Source organism: Myotis lucifugus, unplaced genomic scaffold, assembly GCF_000147115.1.
Source record: "Myotis lucifugus unplaced genomic scaffold, Myoluc2.0 scaffold_177, whole genome shotgun sequence".
In the NCBI taxonomy this organism is placed as follows: domain Eukaryota; kingdom Metazoa; phylum Chordata; class Mammalia; order Chiroptera; family Vespertilionidae; genus Myotis; species Myotis lucifugus.
The window spans coordinates 380,133-404,487 of NW_005871225.1; the positions used below are offsets into that span (position 1 = coordinate 380,133).

The following is a 24,355-nucleotide window of genomic DNA, read 5'->3' on the forward strand; positions in this document are numbered from 1 at the left end:
CTGGATTGTTGTCAATATCCATTTATTGGCCTTTTGGAAAGTATGTGAAAAAACATCTTCAGGAGAAACCCCACAATTAGAGAGTTTAAAATAGAATGTAACAGAATATTACTCTTTATTGTATTGACTTTTAAGGAATCCTCTACGCCTCCTATAAGTTCATTTCCAAGTGTTCTTGCTGGTTTCTGGAGGATATAATTCTGTAAGTCTGGGTGACCACTGCTACAGGAGTCTCTTGATGTGCTCAGGTACAGAATATTCAGAAGAGGAAAATGGTTCATTCCATTAAAAAAACAAAGCTAGGTCTTATTCAGACCTGCCTTTAACTCTGTATACAAGTGTCCAGCAGCAAAGTTGCAGATATTCATTGTAAGAAGTTTGATACTTGTACATTACAAACATTCTCAGGTCTCTGGTATAACCACAGGTGAAAATCAATGAAGGAACCTTGTATTTTTTTTTGTTTGTAGAATACTTAAACTTTTAAAGAACATTAATACACAAAATTGAGGAAGTTCCCTTAAAAGGACTTTTATTTTTTTCCGAACTTTTCAATGATGAATGTCTGACTGCAAAGTTCTTTACTATACCGTGGATTTCTTCAACGGGAAAGATTCAGTACATGACAGTAGTTTTCAAATACAGTCTTCCATCTAAAAGTAAACAATAAAAATAATTAATGAGATGACATTTTGAAAACAAATGTGAATATAAAAACTACATAGCTTGATATAAAATTTGTGGATTTTAGTCTCTCTTCACTTGATTAGGAAATAACATTTTCCACATAGTCTCAAAGTTAATTTCATAATTACATTGAGTTAATGTGATTGCAATGAATACAGTATTACTAGTTCTCATAAATATATATTTGCTATTTTGCTATCAGTTCCAGAGCACTCAAAAAATAGATAAGAGTATGTGCTGTGTGTGTTTTATTGATATGCAAAGCTAGTTGACTTCTGTTGAATGACAATTACTTTCTTCAAGCTTGCAGAACTAAATTTTCTCCGGATGCATTCAGGTGTATCTTCAACACGAAAGACCAAGTTCCAATCTTTCTCCTTAGCACTGTTGTTAAATATACCATGTTATGTAACTATTTTCTATATTTGTTGCTATTTATATGAAAGCCACCTAGGTAATTTCATCACTATCAAAAAACTATAACCTTCCACCCTTGACATGAGAGTAACTGAACAATTAAATGTTAAGATGAAAATGTATTGCTTAACTTTCACCAATTGGGTAACACAGTTATGTGAAAAAAAAGAAAAAAAGGAAATCAAATCTTGGACACTTTCAATAAATGCATTTGAATGAATGAGAAATAAGAAATAGGAAGTTAAAAATCCAGAGAGAAAACAAAACTAAACATAAGCCTATTTTTCAAATGTCACATCCCCCAAACTGTCCACTTGTGGTGTAGTCTAAACTTTAAATATATTTGTATAAAATATGTCTGCATTTCAAGTTTTAAAACCTACTGTAGAAGTAACCAAAGAAGTAGAGAGCTGATACTTTCACCAAAATTGTCTAAATCTTAGTCATTAATTAATTGATCTCTATTTCTCTCTCTTTTCAATTGTCTCATTATTTCTCTTGTGTATTCAACTATGTTAAAAATATCATTTTCATTCTTCATTTTTTTAATAGACAATGTTTCCTAGGATTAGAGAGAGAAGAAAGAGACAGTCTCAACTTGCCCAAAATTCAAATTCTATCAATTGAGGTCCTTCACAAAACCTGTGAACAGGTAATTTGCTCAAAATTAACATTTCAGGGCTCAAGATGGGTTTTTAAAATTTTTGTACATGAAGTCTTGAAAAATAATTTTATAATTTTCTGTGATGTTTATAGCATAATACGTAGAACAAATCTAATAGTGAAGAGTGGATATATAAAAATAATTCATTAACCAGAGACCTAGAAGCATGGAACAGACTGATTAAACTCAGAGGGAATGCAGAGGTGGGGGAGGGAGATCAACTAAAGAACTTATATGTATATATGCATAACCCAGGGACACAGACAATAGTATGATGAAGGCCTGGGGAGGAGGGAGGCAGGTGCAGGGTGGAGGGGGTCAATAGGAAAAAAAAGGGACATATCTGTAATACTTTCAATAATACAGATAACTTTTAAAAAATAATAAAATATAAAAGATCTGCTAGCCATAATCACCATCTACAAGATGTTACATAATTCATCTCCCTCTCTAACCTTATCTGTCACCACTCTCTTCTTACTCAGTGACTCTCCTTCATATTTTATGGCACACCAAGCTCTGTAATGCAGTGGAGAATTAAGGCCTGTTTTCCTTCTTAGAAGCCTCCTTCTTCCCCACTTATTTTTCTGCTCCTTTCTATTGAAATTATCTAAATAGAACTCTCCTATTTATTCTCTAATGCAAGCACTCCAAGAATTAACTCCATTGCACTTGTCTCTACTACCAGGTGAGACCCACAAAAGAAGCAGCCATATCTCTTTCCCCATTAGAATCATAACGAGAATACTGTAGCATTCTTTTTTTAAAATTTTACTGCAGCCCTTGCTGGTGTGGCTCAGTTGATTGGAATGTAGTTCTGTACACTAAGAGGTGGTGGGTTTGATTCCCAGTCAGGGCAGATACCCAGGTTTCGAGTTCAATCCCTGGTTGCGGATCCTTCAGGAGGCAACTGATCAATGTTTCTTTCTCTCCCTTCCTCTCTCTATGATCATTCAATTAATAAATACATTTTTACAGTTTTAATGCAGTATTAAATGCTAAATTTTTGGAAAAATAAATATGCTTATGTAATAAAAATAATTATCTGTAGCATATTAGAAATTTTAAAGTCTAGCTAGCTGAATCTTTTTTTAAATAAAACTAAATTTATTTTAAAATATAACAATAATTAATGTGTAAGCATATTTACCATACATCTTCTATGAAATGCATTTATAGTATAGCAATTATATACATTATATTTGTGTACTCAGTATCTGATTTACAATAATTCCACTTTTAATAAGTTTCTCTTTACATTTTTTGACTAATGTGTGTTCCTAATAGATGAACTAATGCATCAAGCATTTGAAGATTCCAGTTATAAAACAAATCCCAACTGCTACAATTATGGCATCTATATGATTAATTAACACTTAGACATCAGAGACTATCTGCCTTACAATTAACTGGAAGCAGAAATAGATGAGGCATGGACAGACCCTAAAAGAGTGATTCTCTCTTCCTTTGTCTACAGAACCTAACTTTCAACGCAATTCTACTTTATAATTTTGTCATCTTTATTGAAACACACTTATGCATAATTCAATATATTTAAGAACAAAGTTCTAACTAATTTTATATTATTACAGATAAGTTATAGTATTGGTCCTGTAACCTTCAGCAAATAACCACCTATCGATGTACCCACAGACCTAAAAATAGGCCTCTCAGCTATGGGAACTATCTCAGTCTTCTGATAACAAACCACCTGAGTGAAAGTTAAATGGAAGGATACAGAGGCCCATATTCAAACTGTGCCATGATTTTACATTATAAAATAATGTTTTCAATACTTTCTCCTTCCCTGACTATTCAAACAGCAAGAAAAGTTGTAAGGTCATAGAGAAGAACAAGCTACTGTGTGGAGTTCTTTGGAATCCCAGGAGTGTTTCCATGGCTAGTAAGACTTAAGACTTCAGTGTTGTTCACATCTGGAAACTCAGAGGGCTTATTCATATGCTTTGTTTTAAGGGCTTCCCTTTGTGCATTATACTTAATTTCTGACTAGACAGTCTCATATATATATTTTTTTATTTCTGCATGCATTGGCCACAGACAATTTTTTTTTCCTATTTGTTCCTGATGGTGAGCCAGTTTTATCAATTATTCATTGATATCTCAAATGGATGATAACTTTTCTTTAAGATCAATAAATTGGCAATAAAGACAATGATAATTATTATCCAGATATCTCATATTTTCTGAGCACCTACTGTGTTCAGGGCACTTTATAGATATCAAATCTAAACTGAACAAAATAGGTATCCCTTAGTGTCTTTTATAAATAGCTATGAAGGCTCAAAAGGGTTAAATATATTGCACACTTTTGCAAGACTTGCAAACGGAAGTGAAGTGGTTTGCTATTTATGTGAATCCAAATTTCATGTACATCCTATTGTATTACTTTCATCCAATAAGCAATTGGGCTATGACTGGAAGAGATTCTATGTCTCTGACTTGCAGAGATGAGGGACTGGCTCTTCTCCATCTTAGTACCATCAGTGTCACTGCCTCGCTGGTTCTGTTTCTCATGGTCCTCCCAGAGACAGGGGCTCCCTTGTGTATGCAGAGCCTCAGCTGAACAACTTGAAACCAGAACCAGAATTTTTATAGTTTGGTTTTGGAGAAAATATTTTCCTTCAATACAATGATTGTTTGCTTTCGTATGGGAGGCTAATATGACAGAAAAGCCAAGCTATACTTTGTACATGGGAGTACTTAATTAAAGATTCTGTTCTAATTAAAAGCATTTGGGAGTAAGGATTGAGTGAAACTTTTTAAATTACAAATTCCTAATAGTTCCAGAGTTCATTGTAATTTGATGCTTACAGCTATAATTTGGTGTATAAGAAAGTATCTAGATCACTGAATAGTTTATTGCAGGTGTGAATTTTTGTATGTTGTTTATTGTTATTCTAAGATGAGTTGAAGAAAACATTTCAAATTCCTTGTAAAATGGATCTCATATTTTAATATTAAAGTTGAAACCAAATCAGACCATTAAGTATATAGATTCTATATGTTATTTGCTGTGGCGAAGGAAAGAAAAATGGGGAATGAATCACATAATTTTGTTTTATTTTATTTTATGTTTCTGTATTAAGTCTATTGTTTTGATTTAATGTATTTGAAGGTATTATTATAAATGTTTATTATAATGTCTAACATACACACCTATACAGTTTAGCTTTTATTTCATGTATAAAACTAGAGTATTGCATAGCTTTATCATTTACTTTAAAAACTAATAAAATTTGCTCAATAACAATTATACCACACAACAAGATTTTATATTAGAAGGTGGCAAACATACTAGACAATTTCAAATTGCTTAGTTGGGTGACACCAGAAATACAATTATTTCACTGTGTAGTGAAATAATTAACAAGGAACTATACTAGTAAAAAGTATCACACAATTTACAAATAGATATTCCAGTTTTGAATACAAACACCCCTGTAAACATCCATAAGGTTCTCTTATGTATTTTCTCCACTAAGGGCTTAATAAATTGCATTTCCTGTTAGAAAGTAGCTTTATTTAAAAAGCCATCTATTTGTTCAAAATTTATATGTAGACCATTAGAATCTAATGAAGTTTGCTGCTTTCACAGAACAGGACATTTACGTGCATAATGTTTCCCTACACCAGAACTGAGGAAAATACTAACATAAACAGGGCAAACATATAAGATCATATATCTAGAAAGTTTAATATTGACTTAAAATTAGGTTAATATGAAATATAGTAGCTTTGAGCCTCTCTCAACATAATGTCTTAATCATGAGAAATCAAAACAAGTGGGGGAAACAAATGTTAATGATTCATGTGATATTTGATAAGACAAAGAAAGGAAGTAAAAATAAAAGCAAACAAACAGGACCAGATGGAAAGAATCTTTGTCAAGTCATAACCCCTCTTCTAAAACACCCAAAAGAAGAAGTTAATTAAAGAAAATATTGTTTCTTGCTTTTTTTATAATTTTATATTTAGAGTAAGAACATTCTGCTACTGCTAGAGCAATGGAGCAGAGACACAAAGTCTACGCTTGGTATGAGAAATTTTTAAAGAGAGATTGATGTTCAGCATAAGCACTTTTTAAAGAGGATATTAAATAAATAGCATTTCTTCTCATGAAATGCAGATAATAACAGTATAAGTGATTTTCTATGAGTCATATTCAAGAGTGTGTAAAAAATAAAATTAAACAGTAAAAACTGAAAAGCTGCAACAGATTTTGAATTTTATCTAATTTAGGGTTATAGCTGCAGAACCCTGAGGCTCACAGAGTGGACAAGAACTCAGATCTTTTGAATTGTTTCTCCATGAGTACATGATGCTATTCTAGACAGTGGTACAGAACGTGTGTAAGAGAACACAAAGGTATTCTCTCTGTGCATTCCATCTATACCAGTACAAGCAGTAGGTAATGGGTGACCTAATGGACCAATACAATCCAGCTCACTTGAATTCAGAGTAGATAATATCATGTTTATTTACAAAACTGGTAGAAGTAAAGTCTTAAGTATGGATAATATAAAATATAATCAAGAACCTCTTTTACATATGTTTCAGTTCTCTTCAGAGAAGAACACAGTCTAGTTTAAAACATGTTCCCAGAACAGATCATCATCTAAAAATTATAGTATACACATTAAAAGGTAACTATGTTTTTAGACAAAAAGTGAAAATGAAACCATGCCTTTTCCATGAAAGGGACTTTGTGTCAGGCTCTAGGTAACACACAGGAATAAAGGAGAGACATGCACTTTGACAGCTGAACAATTTGAGGCAGGTGGAACTAGACGTTAGGTATTGTAGGGCTAGAAGGGATCACCATTGTGCAAGCTGATCTAATCACAACATTTTACATGGGAAACTAAACAGAAAAATCAGTAAGGAAGGCTGAACTGAAGAATGTGAAGAGAAGGCATTTCAATATCTACACATGGCTATGGTTAATCTTACTTGGCTTGGAGTTATTTAGTCAACTCCAACCCTAGGCAAAACACTTTTCTCAAATAGCTAGATCAGTTTACAGTATCTCAATTCCTCCGAGAAGTGACATTCATGTCAATATCTTAACAAAAGAGACATTTTTCTTGGATTTCAGGCTCAACTGTGATATTAATGCTTTCTATGGACAAAGAGGAATTTACTACCAGAGTCTAAGATAATCCTGCTTTACTGGGTATTAAAGACCTTTTATCCTGTAACTCAACAATCTTACCCAATTAGAGTAAAAATCTGGACCCTGTGGTTCTATGAACTAAATGTTCTTAAGGCCATACCTCCATGACCACACCAAGCAAAATCGATTTCAAAAGTCATCAAGAAATTCCAAAAGGGTAGTGGAGTAAGTGGAAGCTACACTGACATGCTCCCAGGACCAAACTGGAATTACAACTAAAATATAGAAAAACCATCCTGAATAATCAATTGAAGACTAGCTGGAGATAACCTTGATAACCAAGGACAAAAAGTATAGACCACATAGAGACTGGTAGGAAGTGCAGAGGCACAAAAGGGCTGGCCAGGCTCCCACAGACAGCAGCTGAAGTTTTGGAGAAACATCTTAGCTGTGGGGAGTTCCCATTGAGAACTCTGGGGTCTAAATTCAAAGCTGGGCTCCCCAGACCAGAGCACCAGAAGTCAGAAAGGTTTCCACATAACACCTGGCTGTGAAAAGCAGCAGGGTTGCTGTCTGTCAGGGAAAGACAGCTGGAAATGCAAGCACCCTCTTAAAGGGCCAACAGAAAATTTCATGTGCAGCCACTCACTTTGGGTCCCAGCAAAGGGAGGGCAGAGTGGACTGGAGGTGTGTGAGCAGAAGACAGAATTGGAGGCTCTGAGGCAGAGCTTGGAATACAGACACCCCATTTTCCTGTGCTGAGACATTCCCTCATACTGCAGAGGACATCTATCTGTGGCAGACCTTTACAATCCAGGCACCTTTTACCTGGGGGGGAAGCAATTGCCCCACCTTATTGGAAAACCCTTTGCTCCACCCTGTGAAGTTTCTAAGGCCCATTAAGAGACTGAGAATAACAATCAGCCTGCAGGCAGGAGCATTTGCCCCACCCTGTTGTAAAACCTCTCGCCCCATCCAGTGGTCTATCACCTGCGGCTAATCAAGACTGAATAAAAATCAAACTAGAGGCAAAGCCAGGTCTCTGGAGGCTTTGATTCTTTGCGTGATTTAATCCAGAGTAAGAGGCTAGGAAGCAGACCTCGGTGCTCATCTTGGTCCTTTCCAAAGGCACCCAGGCCCAGCAGAGGGAACCAAAATCTGTGGATTATTTATAGCTCCAAACAGGGTACTCAGGGCCAGTCAGAAACAGTGTCTAGCATTGTCCTGCACTAGCAGATCTACCTCATACATAGACACAAAACTGAATAGGCAGCCAAAATGGGGAGACAAAGAAGCCCCAAATGAAAAACCAAGAGAATTCTCCTGAAAAAGAGCTAAATGAAATGGAGATAAGAAATTTATCAGACATAGAGTTCAAAATAATGATGGCAAGGATGCTCAACAGCTTGAGAAAAGATATAGTAATTATGAAGAATTACATAGTACTAAATAAAGAACACAGTGGAAGGAATGCACAGCAGATTAGGGGCAGCTGCAGATCGAATCAGTGAATTAGAAGACAGGGTGGAAAAATCACTCAGTCAGAAAACCAAAAAAGAAAAAAAAAACAATGGGAAAAAAAGAAAAGCTTAAGGGAGCTGTGAGACAACATGAAATGTAACAATATTCACATCATCGGAGTGCCAGAAGGGGAAGAAAAGAATGAACAAGGGATAGAGAATGTGTTTGAAGAAATAATGGCAGAAAACTTTCCTAACCTGGTGAAGGAAATAATCACACAAGTACAGAAGGCACAGAAAGTCCTAAGCAAGAAGAACCCAAAACAGGCCCATGCCCAGATACACCATAATTAAAATGCCAAAAATTAAAGACAAAGAGAGAATCTTAAAGGCCGCAAGAAAATAGAAATTTGTTATCTGCAAAGGAGATTCCATATGAATGTCAGCTGACTTTTCATCAGAAACTCTACAGGCTAGAAGGAAATTGCATGAAGTATCCAAGGTATTGAAAAGCAAGCATCTGAAACAAAGATTACTATATCCAGCAATGCTATCATTCAAAATAGATAGTGAAATAAAGAGCTTCCCAGACCAAAAAAAAAAAAAAGGCTAACGGAGATTATCAGCATCAAACCAGCACTGCAAGAAATGCTAAAGGGACTGCTGTAATGAGAAGAAGAAAAGAAATATATATAGAGAAACATAGGCATATAGAATTAAAGTGGCAATAAATAAGTACCTATCAATAATAATGTTAAATGTAAATGGATTAAGTGCTCAAATCAAAAGACATAGGGTAGCTGAATAGATACAAAAACATGACCCAATTATATGCTGTCTACAAGAGATCTACTTCAGAACAGGAGAATAAAACAATATGAGAGTGAAGGGATGTAAAAAATTTTCCATGAAAATGGAAACAAACAAAAAAAAAAGCTGGGGTAGCAATGCTCATATCTGACAAAATAGACTTCAAAATGTAGGCCATCAAGCGGCAACAAAGGTCACTACATAATACTAAAGGGATTGATCCAACAAGAGGTTATAACCCTGGTAAACCCAATATAGAAACACACACACACACGCATACACACACACACACACCTATATCTATATCATCTATATCTATATCTATATCTATATCTATATCTATATCTATATCTATATCTATATTTATCTATATCTATCTATCTATCTATCTATCTATCTATCTATCTATCTACATGAAATAAAATAAAAACTTCTAGAGGATTTTCAGGGAGATATTGACAGCAAATCAGTCCTAGTAGGGGAATTTAACATCCCACTGACTTCAATGGATAGATCTCCCAGACAAAAGATTTACAATGATGCTAAATGACACATTATATCAGGAGGGTTTAATTGATATTTATACAATATTTCACCCCAAATCTGCAGAATATACATTTTTCTCAAGTGCACACGGGTCATTCTCAAAGATAGACCACATGTTAGGACACAAAACAAGTCTCTACATTTCAAGAAGACTGAAATCATATCAAGCATCTTCTCAAATCACAATGGCATGAAATTAGAAATCAATTACAGTAAAAAACTAAAAAACATTCAAATATATGGAGGCTAAATAGCATGTTATTAAATAATGAATGGGTTACCAATAAGGTCAAGAAAGTAATAAAATACTTCTTGGAAACAAATGAAAATGAACACACAACCCATAATCTCTGGGACACAGCAAAAGCAGTCCTGAGGGGGAAGTTCATAACACTATAGGCCTAACTCAAAAAAGAATAAAAATTAATAATAAACTATTTAACCCTACAACTTAAAGAATTAGAAAGAGAACAATAAGAAAAGCCAAGAATAAGTAGAAGGAAGAAAATAATAAAGATTAAATTAGAAATAAATGATATTGAGACTAAATGTCATATTGTAAATAGCAAAACAAAAGATCAATGAAAACAAGAGCTGATTCTTTGAAAAGATAAAAAAGATTGATGAAACTTTAGCCAGACTCATTAAAAAATAAGGAGAGAGGACCCAAATAAATAAAATCAGAAACTAAAGTGATGAAGTAATAACTGACACCACAGAAGTACAAAGGATTATAATGAAACTAGAGGCCCGGTGCACAAAATTTGTGCCCGGGGTGGGGGGGTGGGGGGAGGGGGGTGTGTCCCACAGCCCCACCTGCATCCTCTCGCAATTCAGGACTTCTTGGGGGATGTTGGGCCTAAACTGGTAGTTGGACATCCCTCTCGCAATACGGGGCGCTGCATGCACCAGTGACCATACTTTTCATACAAGTGAAAGGCATCTTGCTGTTGTATGGGCAGCTACATTTTTTTTGCCCTGATTATAAAAAGTAGTACATAATATGATCCTTCTAAGACAGTAGTACCATTTTCTCCATCTTATGGGTAGAAAAATTGAAGCAGAGAGAAGTTAAGTAATTGGCTTTGTCACACAGTTATGTGTCAGAATCAGGGCTGACCACAAAATGTGCAAGCATATCATTGCTACATCATCCTGTTTTTTCAATGTTAGAGTAGCCTTGCCAGGTTTTAATTTTTAAATCTAAGAGACTGTTCCCAATATATAGGGTAGGGTCCCTAGGCCTGGCTGGCGATCAGGGCCATATGTGAGGCGATTGGAGGTCCTGACTGGCACATGCCTTGGCTGGCAGCCTGGCACCACCCACTTACCAGCCCCGCCCCCTGCCACTGCCGCCAGTCGCCTTCCTCTGCAGGGCAACCAGCGGGCAGGGCGATTGGGGGGCCCCCACTGGCACCCGCCTTGGCTGGTGATCTGGCACCACCTGCTGGCCGGCCGGCCCTGCCCCCCGATCACCACTGCCGGTCACCTCCCTCTCAGGGGACAGAAGCTCAATGCAGGAGTTGCCCCTGACCAGGGGCAGCTCCTATGCTAAGTGTCTGCCCCCTGGTGGTCAGTGTGCCTCACAGTGACTGGTCGTTCTGCTGGTCGTTTGCTGTTCAGTTGATTTGCATATTAGGATACTATCAGCAACTATATATCAAATATATCAAAAAGCTGGAAAACTTGGATGAAATGGATAAATTCTTAGAAAAATACAATTTTCCAAAACTGAATCAGGAAGATTCAGAAAACCTGATTAGGCCAATAACAATTGATAAAACTGAATCAGTAATCAAAAAAACTACTAGCAAACAAAAGCCCTGGATGGCTTTTGTTTGCATATATTGATCATGTGATTTTTGTCATTCACAAAATGGATGGATGGCTTCACAGGGGAGTTTTACCAAACGTTCAAAGAAGAACTAACACCTATCTCCTTAAACTATTCCCAAAAATCCAAGAGGAAGGAACATTTCAAAGCTCCTTTTATGAGGCTAGCATTATCCTAATTCCAAAACCAGAAAAAGACACCACAAAGAAAGAGAATTTCAGGCCAATATCCCTGATGAACATAGATGTTAAAATCCTCAACAAGATATTAGCAAATCGCATCCAGCAATATAGTAAAAAGATCATGCACCATGACTAAGTGGGATTTATTCCATGGTTGCAAGGCTGGTACAATATTCAAAAATCAATAAACGTGATATATCACATAAACAAATTGAATGACAAAAATCACATGATCAATATATGCAAAAAAAAAGCATTCGACAAAATTCAACACCCATTTTTGATGAAAACTCTCAGCAAAGTGGGAATAGAGGGAACATACCTTAACATAATAAAAACCATATATGACAAACCTACAGCCAACATCATACTCAATGGGCAAAATCTAAAAACATTCCTCCTTAGAACAGGAACAAGACAGGTATGTCTGCTTTCCCCACTCTTATTCAACATAGTACTGGAAGTGCTAGCCACAGCAATCAGACAAGAACAAATAAAAGGAACCTAATTGGAAAGGAGGAATTAAAACTGTCATTATTCACAGATGACATGATATTTTACAAAGAAAACCCTAAAGCAGGGGTCCTCAAACTATGGCCCGCGGGCCACATGCAAATACAAATATTGTATTTGTTCCCATTTTGGTTTTTTACTTCAAAATAAGATATGTGCAGTGTGCATAGGAATTTCTTCATAGTTTTTTTTTTAAACTATGTCCGGCCCTCCAATGGTCTGAGGGACAGTGAACTTGCCCCCTGTTTAAAAAGTTTGAGGACCCCTGCCCTAAAGACTCCAGCAAAAATCTACTAGATTTAATAAAGGAATTCAGCAATGTAGCATGATGCAAAATTAATACCCAGAAATCAATGGCATTTTTATATACCATAATGAATTCTTAGAAAAAGAAACTAAATAAACATTCCCATTTAGCATAGCAACAAAAAAAATTAAGATACCTAGGGATAAACTTAACCAAGGAGTTAAAAGTCTTATACTCAGAAAACTACAGGACATTTATAAAAAGAGATAGAGGGAGATATAAACATGTGGAAGAATATAACGTGTTCATGGATTGGTAGAATTAACATCATTAAAATGTCCATTCTTCCCAAAGCAATCTATAGATTCAATGTAATCCCTATTAAATTACCAACAGCATATTTCACAGATCTAGAACAAATAATCCAAAAATTTATATGAAACCAAAAAAGATCCTGAATAACTACAGCAATCATGAGAAAGAAGAACAAAGTTGGAGGGATCAAAACACCAGATATCAAATTATACTACAAAGCCACTATAATCAAAACATCCTGGTACTGGCACAAGAAAAGGCATATTGATCAATGGAACAAACAGTGTCCCTAGAAATCAATCCAAGTGAGTTTACCCTCAATTAATATTTGACAAAGGGGTCAAAAGCATACAATGGAATCAAGACAATCTCTTCAATGAATGGTGTTGGGAAAATTGGACAGATACATGCAAAAAAATTAAACTATGTATAACACCACCTTAGACCATATATAAAAATAAACTCAAAATGGATAAAAGACTTAAATGTAAGACGCAAAACCATAAAAATTCAAGAAGAAACTATAGGCAGCGAAGTCTCAGACATCCAGCATAGCAATATGTTTGTGGATACACCTCCTAGGGCAAAGAAAACTAAGAAGAAAATAAAGAAATGGAACTATATCAAAATAAAAAGTTTCTGCACAGCAAAAGAAACTACCAACACAATGAAAACTGAGTCCACTGTATGGGAGAATATATTTGGCAATGATACATCTGATAAAGGATTAATATCCAAAGTATATAAGGAACTCATACAACTTAACAAAAAGAAGATAAACCATCCAATTAAAAAATGGGCAAGTGACCTAAATAGACACTTTTCCAATGTGGACATACAGATGGACAAGAGACATATGAAAAAATGCTCAAAGTCACTGATCATCAGAGAGATGCAAATTTAAATATCAATGAGGTAACACCTCACACCTGTCAGAATGGCCACCATCAACAAATCAACAAATGACAAGTGCTGGTGAGGATGTGGAGAAGAAGGAACCCTAGTACACTGCTGGTGGGAATGCAGACTGGTACAGACATAATGAAAACAGTATGGAGTTTCCTCAAAAAATTAAAAATAAAACTGCCAGTGATCCCATTTCTAGGGATATATCCTAAGAAACCAAAAACACCAATCAGAAAGTATGTATGCACCCCTATGCTCATAGCAGTGAAATTTACAATAGCTAAGTTCTGGAAATAGCCCAAGTGTCCATCAGTGGATGAGTGGATAAAAAAGCTGTGGTACATTTACACCATGGAATACTATGCAGCAGTAAAAAAAAAAGTCTGCTTATGCTTTGAGACAGCATAGGGGGAACTGGAAATTATTATGCTAAGCAAAATAAGCTGGTCAGAGAAAGACAAATATCACATGATATCACTTATATGTGGAATCTAATATCAAAATAAACTGATGAACAAAACAGATACAGAGACAGAAGTATGGACCACATTATCACATGTGGGTGGGTGGGAAAAAGATCAATCAAACAACTTGTATGCATATATGGATAACCCATGGACAAAGAGAATAGGGTGGTGAAGGCCTAGGGCACAGGGCAGGGGCAGGCTAGAAGAGGTCAAAGAGGGAAGAAAGGCACCATATGTAATACTTTCAATAATAAAACTTTACAAAATCATCAGAAATTATCTATTGTTTGTTTAAACAATAGGGAAAGTTCTATGCTTAATGTTAAAAAATTATCCCTCTGACAAAACTTTTAGTCATAAATGTTCAGCCTATACTCATGTAGACAAGTTTTGGACCCATACATTGTATTACTAGAACTTAAGTGTTGTTACAACCACTTGTCATAGGATCTAAACTCTTGTTTCCCCCAAGATGTTGCAACTACACTAACACTTACATAAAGGTTCACAATCCTAGAGAAATTTATTAAAGTCTGGCCATAATCTCCTTACAAGCAGATAACATACCATATGCCCATGTGTATTTCTAGTACCTTGAACATTGCCTGGAACCTGGCAAGTGCTCAATAAAAATATTTGGAAAAACTACCGAAATAACATAAAAAATGAGAGGTAATGGATATTATAAGCCTCTGGGTGATATACCTTGAGAAGAATACAACCTCACTTGGGTAGCATACTGGCTTAGACTAATCATGAGAAAGCACCAGATGTAAAATGAGAAACAGTCTGCTAAGACTGAACTCTTCCAAAAATGTCAATTTCATAAACTTTTTTAACAGGCCAAAGAAATGATCAAGGTCAAAGAGACTAAAAAGAAATGACAACTAAATATAATATGTGATCCTAATTTGGACTCAGAAATGCTATTAAAATGCTCTAAGGGTCTTGATTAGGTCAAAAGACAAAATATGAATTTCAAAGTCAGATTAAATAAAATGATTGTGTCAATGAAATATTTATTGAGCTAATAAATATATTGTTTATAAATAAAAGCATATCCCTTTTTCTTTTTGTAAATGCCCCTGAAATACATGTGGTAAATATAACACGTTAGGATTTATACATGCTACTCTCAAATAAGTCCGAAAATACAATGCAGAGAGAGAAAAGTATAAAGTACACAGTAACAAAATATTACTAGTAGATGAATCTTGTTAAATTAAATATGAAACTTTTGAGACCTTTTTGAACTTTTTTATAAATATTTTTTCAAATTCAAAACATAAAAATTTGCCTAAGTGAGTAAAGTTTAATACATCACCAATATCAGATCGTTATTAATGTTGAAGACTGACACCCTCTTCTATCTACATATACTGTTTCACTGTTTAAATGGGCAGTATTTTCATAGTAAGTATGTTTTCTGGCTATCAACAAGACATTTGGCAAGACCTATTCAAATATTAGTAAAAATATGCTTAGTGATCATCTTAATAGAGTTCTTCAGAAAAACCAGGTTAAGATTTACAAAACTTACTGGACTGGGCTGTGGATATAAACTGGATTCTGGTCTATTGGTCCATTATGTTTTAATGGTAAACTTACAATTTTAAAGTCTACGGAGTTCGCTTAACTGTATTACCAGTTAGTTAGGACTGTGTATGCTAATGTGCATTTTGATATAAAGAAATGACTGTCTGTTTAACTGTTTGAAACAAAAATAAAAGGACAAGCACAGACCTCTTTAAAAGTTTTGTTTCTGTAAATAAATAAAAATTATATTGCTTTTAGGTCTGCTTTGGTAAAGTGTGTGTGTGTGTGTGTGTGTGTGTGTGTGTTCTAATTAAGCATTCATTAGTAAGAAGTGAGAAACCATCAGAGTGGTTAATGTACCAGCAAGTGAGAACGCAGTACTTTGCACTTAGGTTACTTTGTCCTGATTGGAAGGTGAGACCTCTCAACTTCAGCAAAGTGAAGCACAATAAAATATCATTACTTTCTCTATTCTTCTATCCATCTCTGGGGCAAAGAAGACTAAGAAACAGAGATGGAAGAAGATAATCATGTGAGGGCACAACTGAACCTGAGTGATGAATCGACAAATTATCTCCTTTGCCTAATTAAAACAGGAAAAATGTGATGCCTTGTTTGATAAAATAGATACTGCCGAGAAGGGAAACAAGTCACTTTCAAGTCAAGCACATGTGTCCTTCAGAACTGCAAGAAACTGGCAAAATACTTGGTGAATAAATTAAGTTTTCAAAATAAATGTATGGGGGGAAAACCAAAGGTGTCAATTAGTAGGGCAGGTCTTGTGAGAGTCTAGTTATTTTATTTTTTATAGAGAAAAAAATCCTCATTTTTCTTTTAAAGTATAGCATTTTCTATTTTTTTCTATTTTCTATAGCATTAATAATACAGTAATTTCAATAAAGTTATATTTGTTTAAGGAAGTAATTGTGAGTGAATAAAGTTCTAAATCTCTAGAGCTTTATTTAACATAGTTATGCAATGCTGAACCACAATGCTGGGCTAGTGTTAAACTACACAAATGACAAACTTCAATGAAAAAATCTCAAACTTTTTCAATAAATAGGAGGATTTTTTAAATGAAATAAATGGCACTTTGGGGGGAAGCTTTTCTTTATATCTTATCTAATGGAATCATCAAATGTTATGTAGACAGTGTGGGGATGAGAACAGTAATATGCTGTACAAGAACTATTAAGTAAGATAGCTCTTGTGCACTAAAAACTTAAAAGTCTTATTAAAGAGACAGACTAGCAAACAGGTAAGAAAGTGTATTGGCAGCATGAACATATCTAAAGAAGAATATGAGAATCAGTAAAACGTCTGTCCAGAAATATAAACCCAGAGGAAACAGTTAAACAGGAAAGTTTTGGCAAATGCTCATTTAGCAACGAGCCAGAAATGAATGTGGATGTGTGATATACTTTTGGAGATATTCCTGGGTCCATAAAATATTTGAATTATATAGTATTCCCTGTTAGATCCCATTCTCTCTAGGTAACTTGACAGTTTCATTTTCTACATAGCCCTCCGTGGTAGAAGTCCTCTAAGATAGCCAGCATTGCTTCCTCTCTCCAGGTAGTCACATCCTTGTATGATCCCTATCACCTTAAGTGTGGGCTGTGCCTAGTGACTTCATTCTAATAAGGAGAATATGGCAAAAGTGATGAGAAGTCACTTCCAAGATTAGGTTATAAAAAACTGTGACTTTCATCTTGCTGGCAGACACACTCTCTCTCTGAATCTTTTCACTTGCTTGATCTGATGAAGCAGGTTACCAGGTACTGAGTTGCCCCATCCAGAGTCCAAGTGTCAATAACCAGGTTAATTGTCAGCAAGTATTGAGGCTCTCAGTCCAACACTCTTCAGGACAGGAGGATGCCATCAGCCATACGAGAAGCTTGGAAGTAGGCCCTGCCTCAGTTGAGTCTAGTGATGACTGCAGCTCCTGCCACCAACTTACTACAGCCTGGGAAAGAGCCTGAAGCAGAGGACCCAACTAAGCTATTCCACGATTCTTCACACACAGAAACAGTGAGGTAATACATGTGAGGTAATAAACAATGAAGTTTTGAAATAATTTGTTATGCCACAACACATAATTAATGCTCCTTCCTTTATAAAAAGATGTGCTGGTCAATGACATAGGTAAATTTTTCATTTCTTATGACTTCCAGTGTTTTAATATATCTGTTTGCTTTCTTCTGGAGAAGACTGATAACCCAACTCTGGGTCATGTGAACTCACCAAGCCACCTTGTAAGTTCTCCTGGAAATTTGCCTGCATTTCAGAGAAACAACAAAACCAACCTGCATGTTTCCCTGTACAATATTTATTGTCTCCCTATAGCAAAATAATTTTTAAGAACATCTCTGATTTGCTACAAATGGAACACATTATTCTAAATCACATTATGTTTATTTTCACATGTTTAAAGAACTTGCTGGGTCTTTTTAAACTATATATGTTAAATATCTATATCTATCTATTTATCTATCTATCATCTATCTATCTATCTATCTATCTATCTATCTATCTATCTATCTATCTATCATCTATACTTATATCACTTTCTATACAATCTATCATCTATCTATCTATCTATCTATCTATCATCTATCTATCTATCTATCTATCTATCTATCTATCTTTCTATATTTGTATTGACTTTTAGAGAGAAGTGGGTAGAGAGATAGAAAATCAATGAGAGAGAAATATCAACTGTCTGCCTTCTGCACAATCCCTAACTAGGGATTGAGCATGCAACCCAGGACTGTGCCCTGATGAGGAATCAAACGGATGGTTTATGGGTGGATGCTCAGCCACTGAGCTACACCAGCCGGAGAGGGTACTTTTATTCTACTGGGAGTAAAAGATTTTTCTGGAAGACTGATAATTTTATTTCATGATATATAGTGGCAGTCTCAGAAATAAAAATTATAATTTTCAATAGTCTAATCCTTATATTAAATTTATTTCAGAATATAGTGGCAGTCTCAGAAATAAAAATTATAATTTTCAATAGTCTAATCCTTATATTAAATTTATTTCAGAATAATAATGATTATGATTGTATCAAATCACTTGGTGCAATTGTGACAGAGGTAATCATCCCAGAATATGGTATGTTCCACACTGTTAAAGTTGTTACCATTTAATGAACTGCCATTTACCAAAAAAGAAAATACAAGAAAAAACAGTCTAAAGTTCTCTATTAAAACCATGTAGGAAGATAACATGTTGAACAAGAAACCGGACAATCTTTTTAATATCCCTCAGACATTCTCTGGCTTTATTACCAAATGCCTTATGTACTGAGAAATCACAGTAGTGGTTATTGGTCAAGTTCACTTTTGGTTATAGCTGGGGTCTTGGAATATTTGAAGCTGTTGTTTATTATACTGCATGTTTTGCAATGAAACAGACATAATTATTTTCAAATTATTCAGGAAAATATCAACCAAACAGCCACAAACAATAACAAATGTAAGACACTAAATGCTTTCTAAAATGGAAAGCGATGAAAAAAAGACAAAATGTGCTACCACAAATATATGCAATGCTAATAGATAAGTTTGCATTTTACAAATTATCTCTGAGGAAACAAAGAATTTCAGGAATCATCTGAAATGCTTTGTTTATTGTAAGTTCTAATTTGTTCTCAGCATATATTAAATTCCACGAGATTGCCAAATTTATTTAATACAATTTCAAAAAATTAACACCAGAACTCTACAAATAAACATTTAAAGTATATTATTAAAAATGTGCATACATTTAGAAAGAAGATAAATGCTGATATATTCCATGCCCACTGTGAAATTCTGCCCTCGGTCATGGTAACATAGGCCACTATTTCCATTAAAATTAACAGCTTGTGGCTATGGTTACTGTCAGCATTGCCTTATTTTCCCATCACAAGCAACTGTGATATGAATAAAATTAACTTATGTCACCATGTACATGATTATATCCTGGATTGAGGTTAGTTTTGAGAAGTACTATGAATTTAAGGAACTCATCTAAGATTATGTCAAGATTACCTTATAATAAATCTTTATTTTCCTACCATACAGACCATATACTACTCTTACTTTTGTTCAACCAGGAATGCCTATTGTATCTCAGTATCCCTGACTCATTTCAATTGGACAGAATTCAGTTCCATCCTTTTTAGGAAAACTTGCTTACATAGTATAAGAACATTAACTTGTAAGTCTTTGATAATCAGTCTTGCCTATTTTCCCATCAGGTCTTTGATAGCAACATGGTGTCTGAATAGAGTTCACAACCGTAGCCTCTTTCACAGGTTCTTTACTAATCCAGCCCTTGGATGAGAATTCTCTAAATGCTTCAACTCTAACCAGGCATTTCCTGGCTTTATTACCAAATGCCTTATGTACTGAAAAATCACAATGCTTGTAAAGTTTTAAATATAGTGTAGGACTAGAATTATTTTGTGTAACACACATTTTGTTGTGATCATTCAAAACACTATTACATGAGCATTTTTTCTTTACCTACAAAGTCTAAAGGATAAGTGTAATTTTTACCTTCATCAAAATAAGAATGTATTATACAGTTCAAACGATTGCAAAGAATAACTATGTATCAGAAGAAAAAGCTAACAATGGGAGTAAATTATTGTTGCTTTTTTATGATTCTATTCAATGTAGTTTGATTACTTGAAAGGACTGATATTCAACATATTGCCATATGAAACAATATCATGAAAAATACATGTCTCTTAACGCAAGAGTTGAATTGACAGTTTGTCATAGGTAAAATCTGCAGAATCAACAAAGATGCAAAATAAATAAGTCAAAATATGAATTATCTACTATACCACTGCATTTTTAGCATTCTCTATTCTAATATTATGAATATAATATAGCACTGTAAATTTCTCAGTCCCAGTTTTATTACACTCACTTTAATGGACAAAATTCATCACTAGTAATCCGTCCTTTCTAAGCACCATAGAAAAAGCTACATTATGTTTTCTCTATTTTATATAAATATTTCATATATATATATATATATATATATATATATATATATATATATATTAGGTCATTCATTACAAATAAGGATGGCATAAAATGTTCCAGATATGTAGTGTCATAGCCATGAGAATATGCTTCTCAATGTTGCATCTGTTATTATAATTTGTTCTTTGTAAGGGGAAGGGGTGGACACTCTAGCCTTTCAGAATAATGACAATATTAAGATTATGGAAAGAAAGTCTATATTTTCAAAATAAGGCTTTAATGGTGTCCAAAGTTGTATGTCATGTCTGGCCTTCACATTCAAACTGCCTCACTTTCAAACTCTAGTTCTATATTCACTTAGGTTCTTACCCTAATGCTATCTAAATGCCCCGTTGCCATACCAGACTCAACAGTAACAGGCTAACCTCAGCATTTACTCTAGCCTGGATCTCGTTTCCAGATTACCTATTTCCAATTATCAACCACTGGTTTCCTTTTTGAAATCCTACAGTTTTCTCCCTTGTATTTCAAGTGCACCTTCCCACCCATTCCTTGCACACCAGAACTTGGATCTTCCTTATTCTCGTTTCTAAATTTATTACATTTTCATTTATTTGTTCTCATTCTCTATCAACACTTCTTATGCAATATTTATATTAGATTTAGATTTATTATATTGATTTCAGATACGGGGACCTACTCTTTATTTTTACAAATTTTTAGGAATTTGTCCAGTGCCATACTCAAACACAGCCATAATGTTTATTTCTCTTCTGTTTGCAAATAGTATTACATAAACTATGTCAATAATATGACATCTCAGAGGATTTAGACTTACATAGCTAGACTTAAATGTGTCTTCACTAATCACCCAGATGGACTTTATTGCTTTGTTTGTGTTTTGAACGTACTTTGTTTACACGTCAGAAGCACTGGATCAGAGTGTTACTTCATTAAAAGAGAACAATAGATCTTTCACATCTTTCAGGAAAAAAATCATCACATTTTCTATATTTCAGATTTAACATATTAAATTAATTTTAGGCCTTGGATACATGTTTTAATATTGTGCTAGTGAGTTCTTACAAACAACAAAGCTAAAATTGAGTTCTACTGGAAACACTTCAAAAGATGACTACCTAATGTGTTTGTTGAGTGTTATTTTCTAAACAGCATGCATTTACATGTTTTGCTTTGTTAAATTTATTTGTTTCACATAATTAATGTAATGTCTAAATATTTCATATTGATATAGAAATACAATTTGACCTATAGTTTCTACTACCCCCTGAACTAACTCTACATGTATTTTATTAAAATTATTTCTGTATGCCTGTACTAGATGATGAATTATTTAGGAAAGATATAATTTCTTCTGCCTTTTTTCTGGCCCTACTTAAGTATATAAGCATTGCTAAAGTGAATTGGTTACAACAGATAGATTTAACAAGAACTAGTTACAATAAACAGTGTGCCAAATTTCATTCCATGAGATATTAATACATTTAATTCAATACATTGATTTTGTAGTCATATGATTTTAGGAAATGCTAGTTTAACTTCCCAGTCAAATATATTGTAATTTATGCAAGGCATTTTTTTACTTTAATGTAGGACTTTAACGTAGGATTTTTGGAGTCTTTAAAATACTAAACATGGACTTTGAAAATTCAAGAGAATATATATATATATTTAAATATATATTTTCATTTTTCACAGCTACTTTAAAATTCTGTTATACCAAACTCTTCATGTGATGACTCCCAGAAAAGGGCACTGATAAGCATATTAGAAACCATGTTGGAGGAGCATGTTCATCTATGATTTTTGTTGTTGTTTATTTTTATTCTACAGTTCAATAAAGATTTCATACATTTGTGGTGGTCAGAGGGGTTTTAAGAAGAGAGATCAGATGAAAAATATATACATGAAAATGAAAACAGCAATCCTGGCAATTATAACTTCAATTTCATGATTTGGAGCTTCTAAAACTTCCTTCATGATATCACTTTATATTTTTTATTAATTAGTGTAACCACATGAAAATGTAAACATCCAGTTAGTGGCATAAAGAGGGAGAAGACAGTACCACACTAAAGAAGAAACTAAAATCAAAGCCAAAAACAAACAAAAAAGAAGTCTGGTTTTATATATTCATGTAAGTTTGTCACATTGCTAACTCATTTTATTCGGAAATTATACATATGCCAATAGTAAAAAACAATAATCAAAGTCATTATTTTCAAGACTTTAAGAATACTACACAGCCATTTATCACATTAAGTATTGCTAAAATTTCATGCATACTTATTCTCTAATATTTCATCACTCCAAGTGTTGAATCTAAAAGCCCATAGCTTTGGAATGATAACATAAAATTTTACCTCTGTTGAATATAAATTTTTAACATTAAGAGAATAATTACAAAGGTTTTTTTCCTTTGTTTTGTAAAAATAACATGCAAAGAAGCCTACTGAGTTGTGATAATTCACAGCCTTCCTATGCGAATTGTTAGGTTTAAATAGATGCCTATGTTCTAATTTTCTCACAAAGGAATACAATCACACATTGAAATACTATTCAAAGAAATGCATTTGATATCAAAGTGGGCAATTATCTACCAACTAAATATTTAAACATTAATTTAGGAAATCAATTTGTATGTGACTTAAAAAATCTATCTATCCTGGCACTTAAGAATATAAATCTCTAAAATATTCACCTAACTTTGGTGTTTATTTATAATCTCTCCAGCATTAATTTTCATAACATTTTCACTGTGTAGAAAAAAGCTATCAGTATTTTTGGAATTAGTCAGTTGAGAGTTTTGTTGTGGATGTGAAATTATGAGATGAGAAAATGTGGGAACTGCTATATGTTATTACCAGCTTCAGATCAAAATGAAGTTTGCTCTATTGTTAACACAATAGCTCATATTCTTGAGTGACTTTATACTTCTTTTTGGATGGTTGAAATGTTGTAGTGTTAGCCATCATTTCTTTTTTGAAAATATCTTCATTGTTGAAAGTATTACGTATGTCTTCTTTTTCTCCCATGGATCTCTTCTAGCCCACCCCCATCCCTGCCCCAGGCCTATTATCTGTGTCCCCGGATTATGCATATATGCATGCAAGTTCTTGCCCTGGACCTGGACTTGACAATGGTAATTTTTTGAAAGCCACTGAAGAAGTTTCTGTTTAATCTGAACCTGAATGAGTCCAGTGCAATGGGCCACCTGCCCTCACTTACTATATCAATAGGTATACAGTGAATTTTGTCTGCACTCTAAGTTGTCATTGTAAAATTGCAATAAAATATCTACAAATAAGGAACAAAATGATACGGAGAAATAGTTTTTATAGCCACATTTTGATTCTGATGCTGGTAACCCTTGGGAAGTTATTGAATTATATCGTATTTCAATAAAGTCTCACCCAGGAAAGTTAAGAAGGATTATAAAAAAATTATTCCAAAAATAGACCGTAAGTAGATGAATAATGGCTATGCCATTAACAATTTTCTTTTTATTTACCAGATTTACTTCACTCTTCATTCATTGAGACTTGGATACATTAGCCAAGATTGGCTCTGAATTTCTTTGGAAAATACAAGCCTATGAGCTATATTATGTAATTCAACGACTTTTAAA

At 34.2% G+C, this 24,355-nt stretch overlaps 1 protein-coding gene across 1 annotated transcript in view; it reads right to left on the reverse strand.

Moving 5' to 3' along the window:
- Positions 1 to 238: 238 nt before the first annotated feature.
- Positions 239 to 24,355, reverse strand: part of DACH1 (dachshund family transcription factor 1) — a gene marked incomplete at its 5' end in the record, with an annotated part of 423,490 nt that continues 399,373 nt past the window's right edge. The window contains one exon of the mRNA XM_014462295.2: positions 239 to 653. Coding sequence (XP_014317781.1) covers positions 616 to 653 — 38 coding nt within the window. The remainder of the gene's footprint in view (positions 654 to 24,355) is intronic.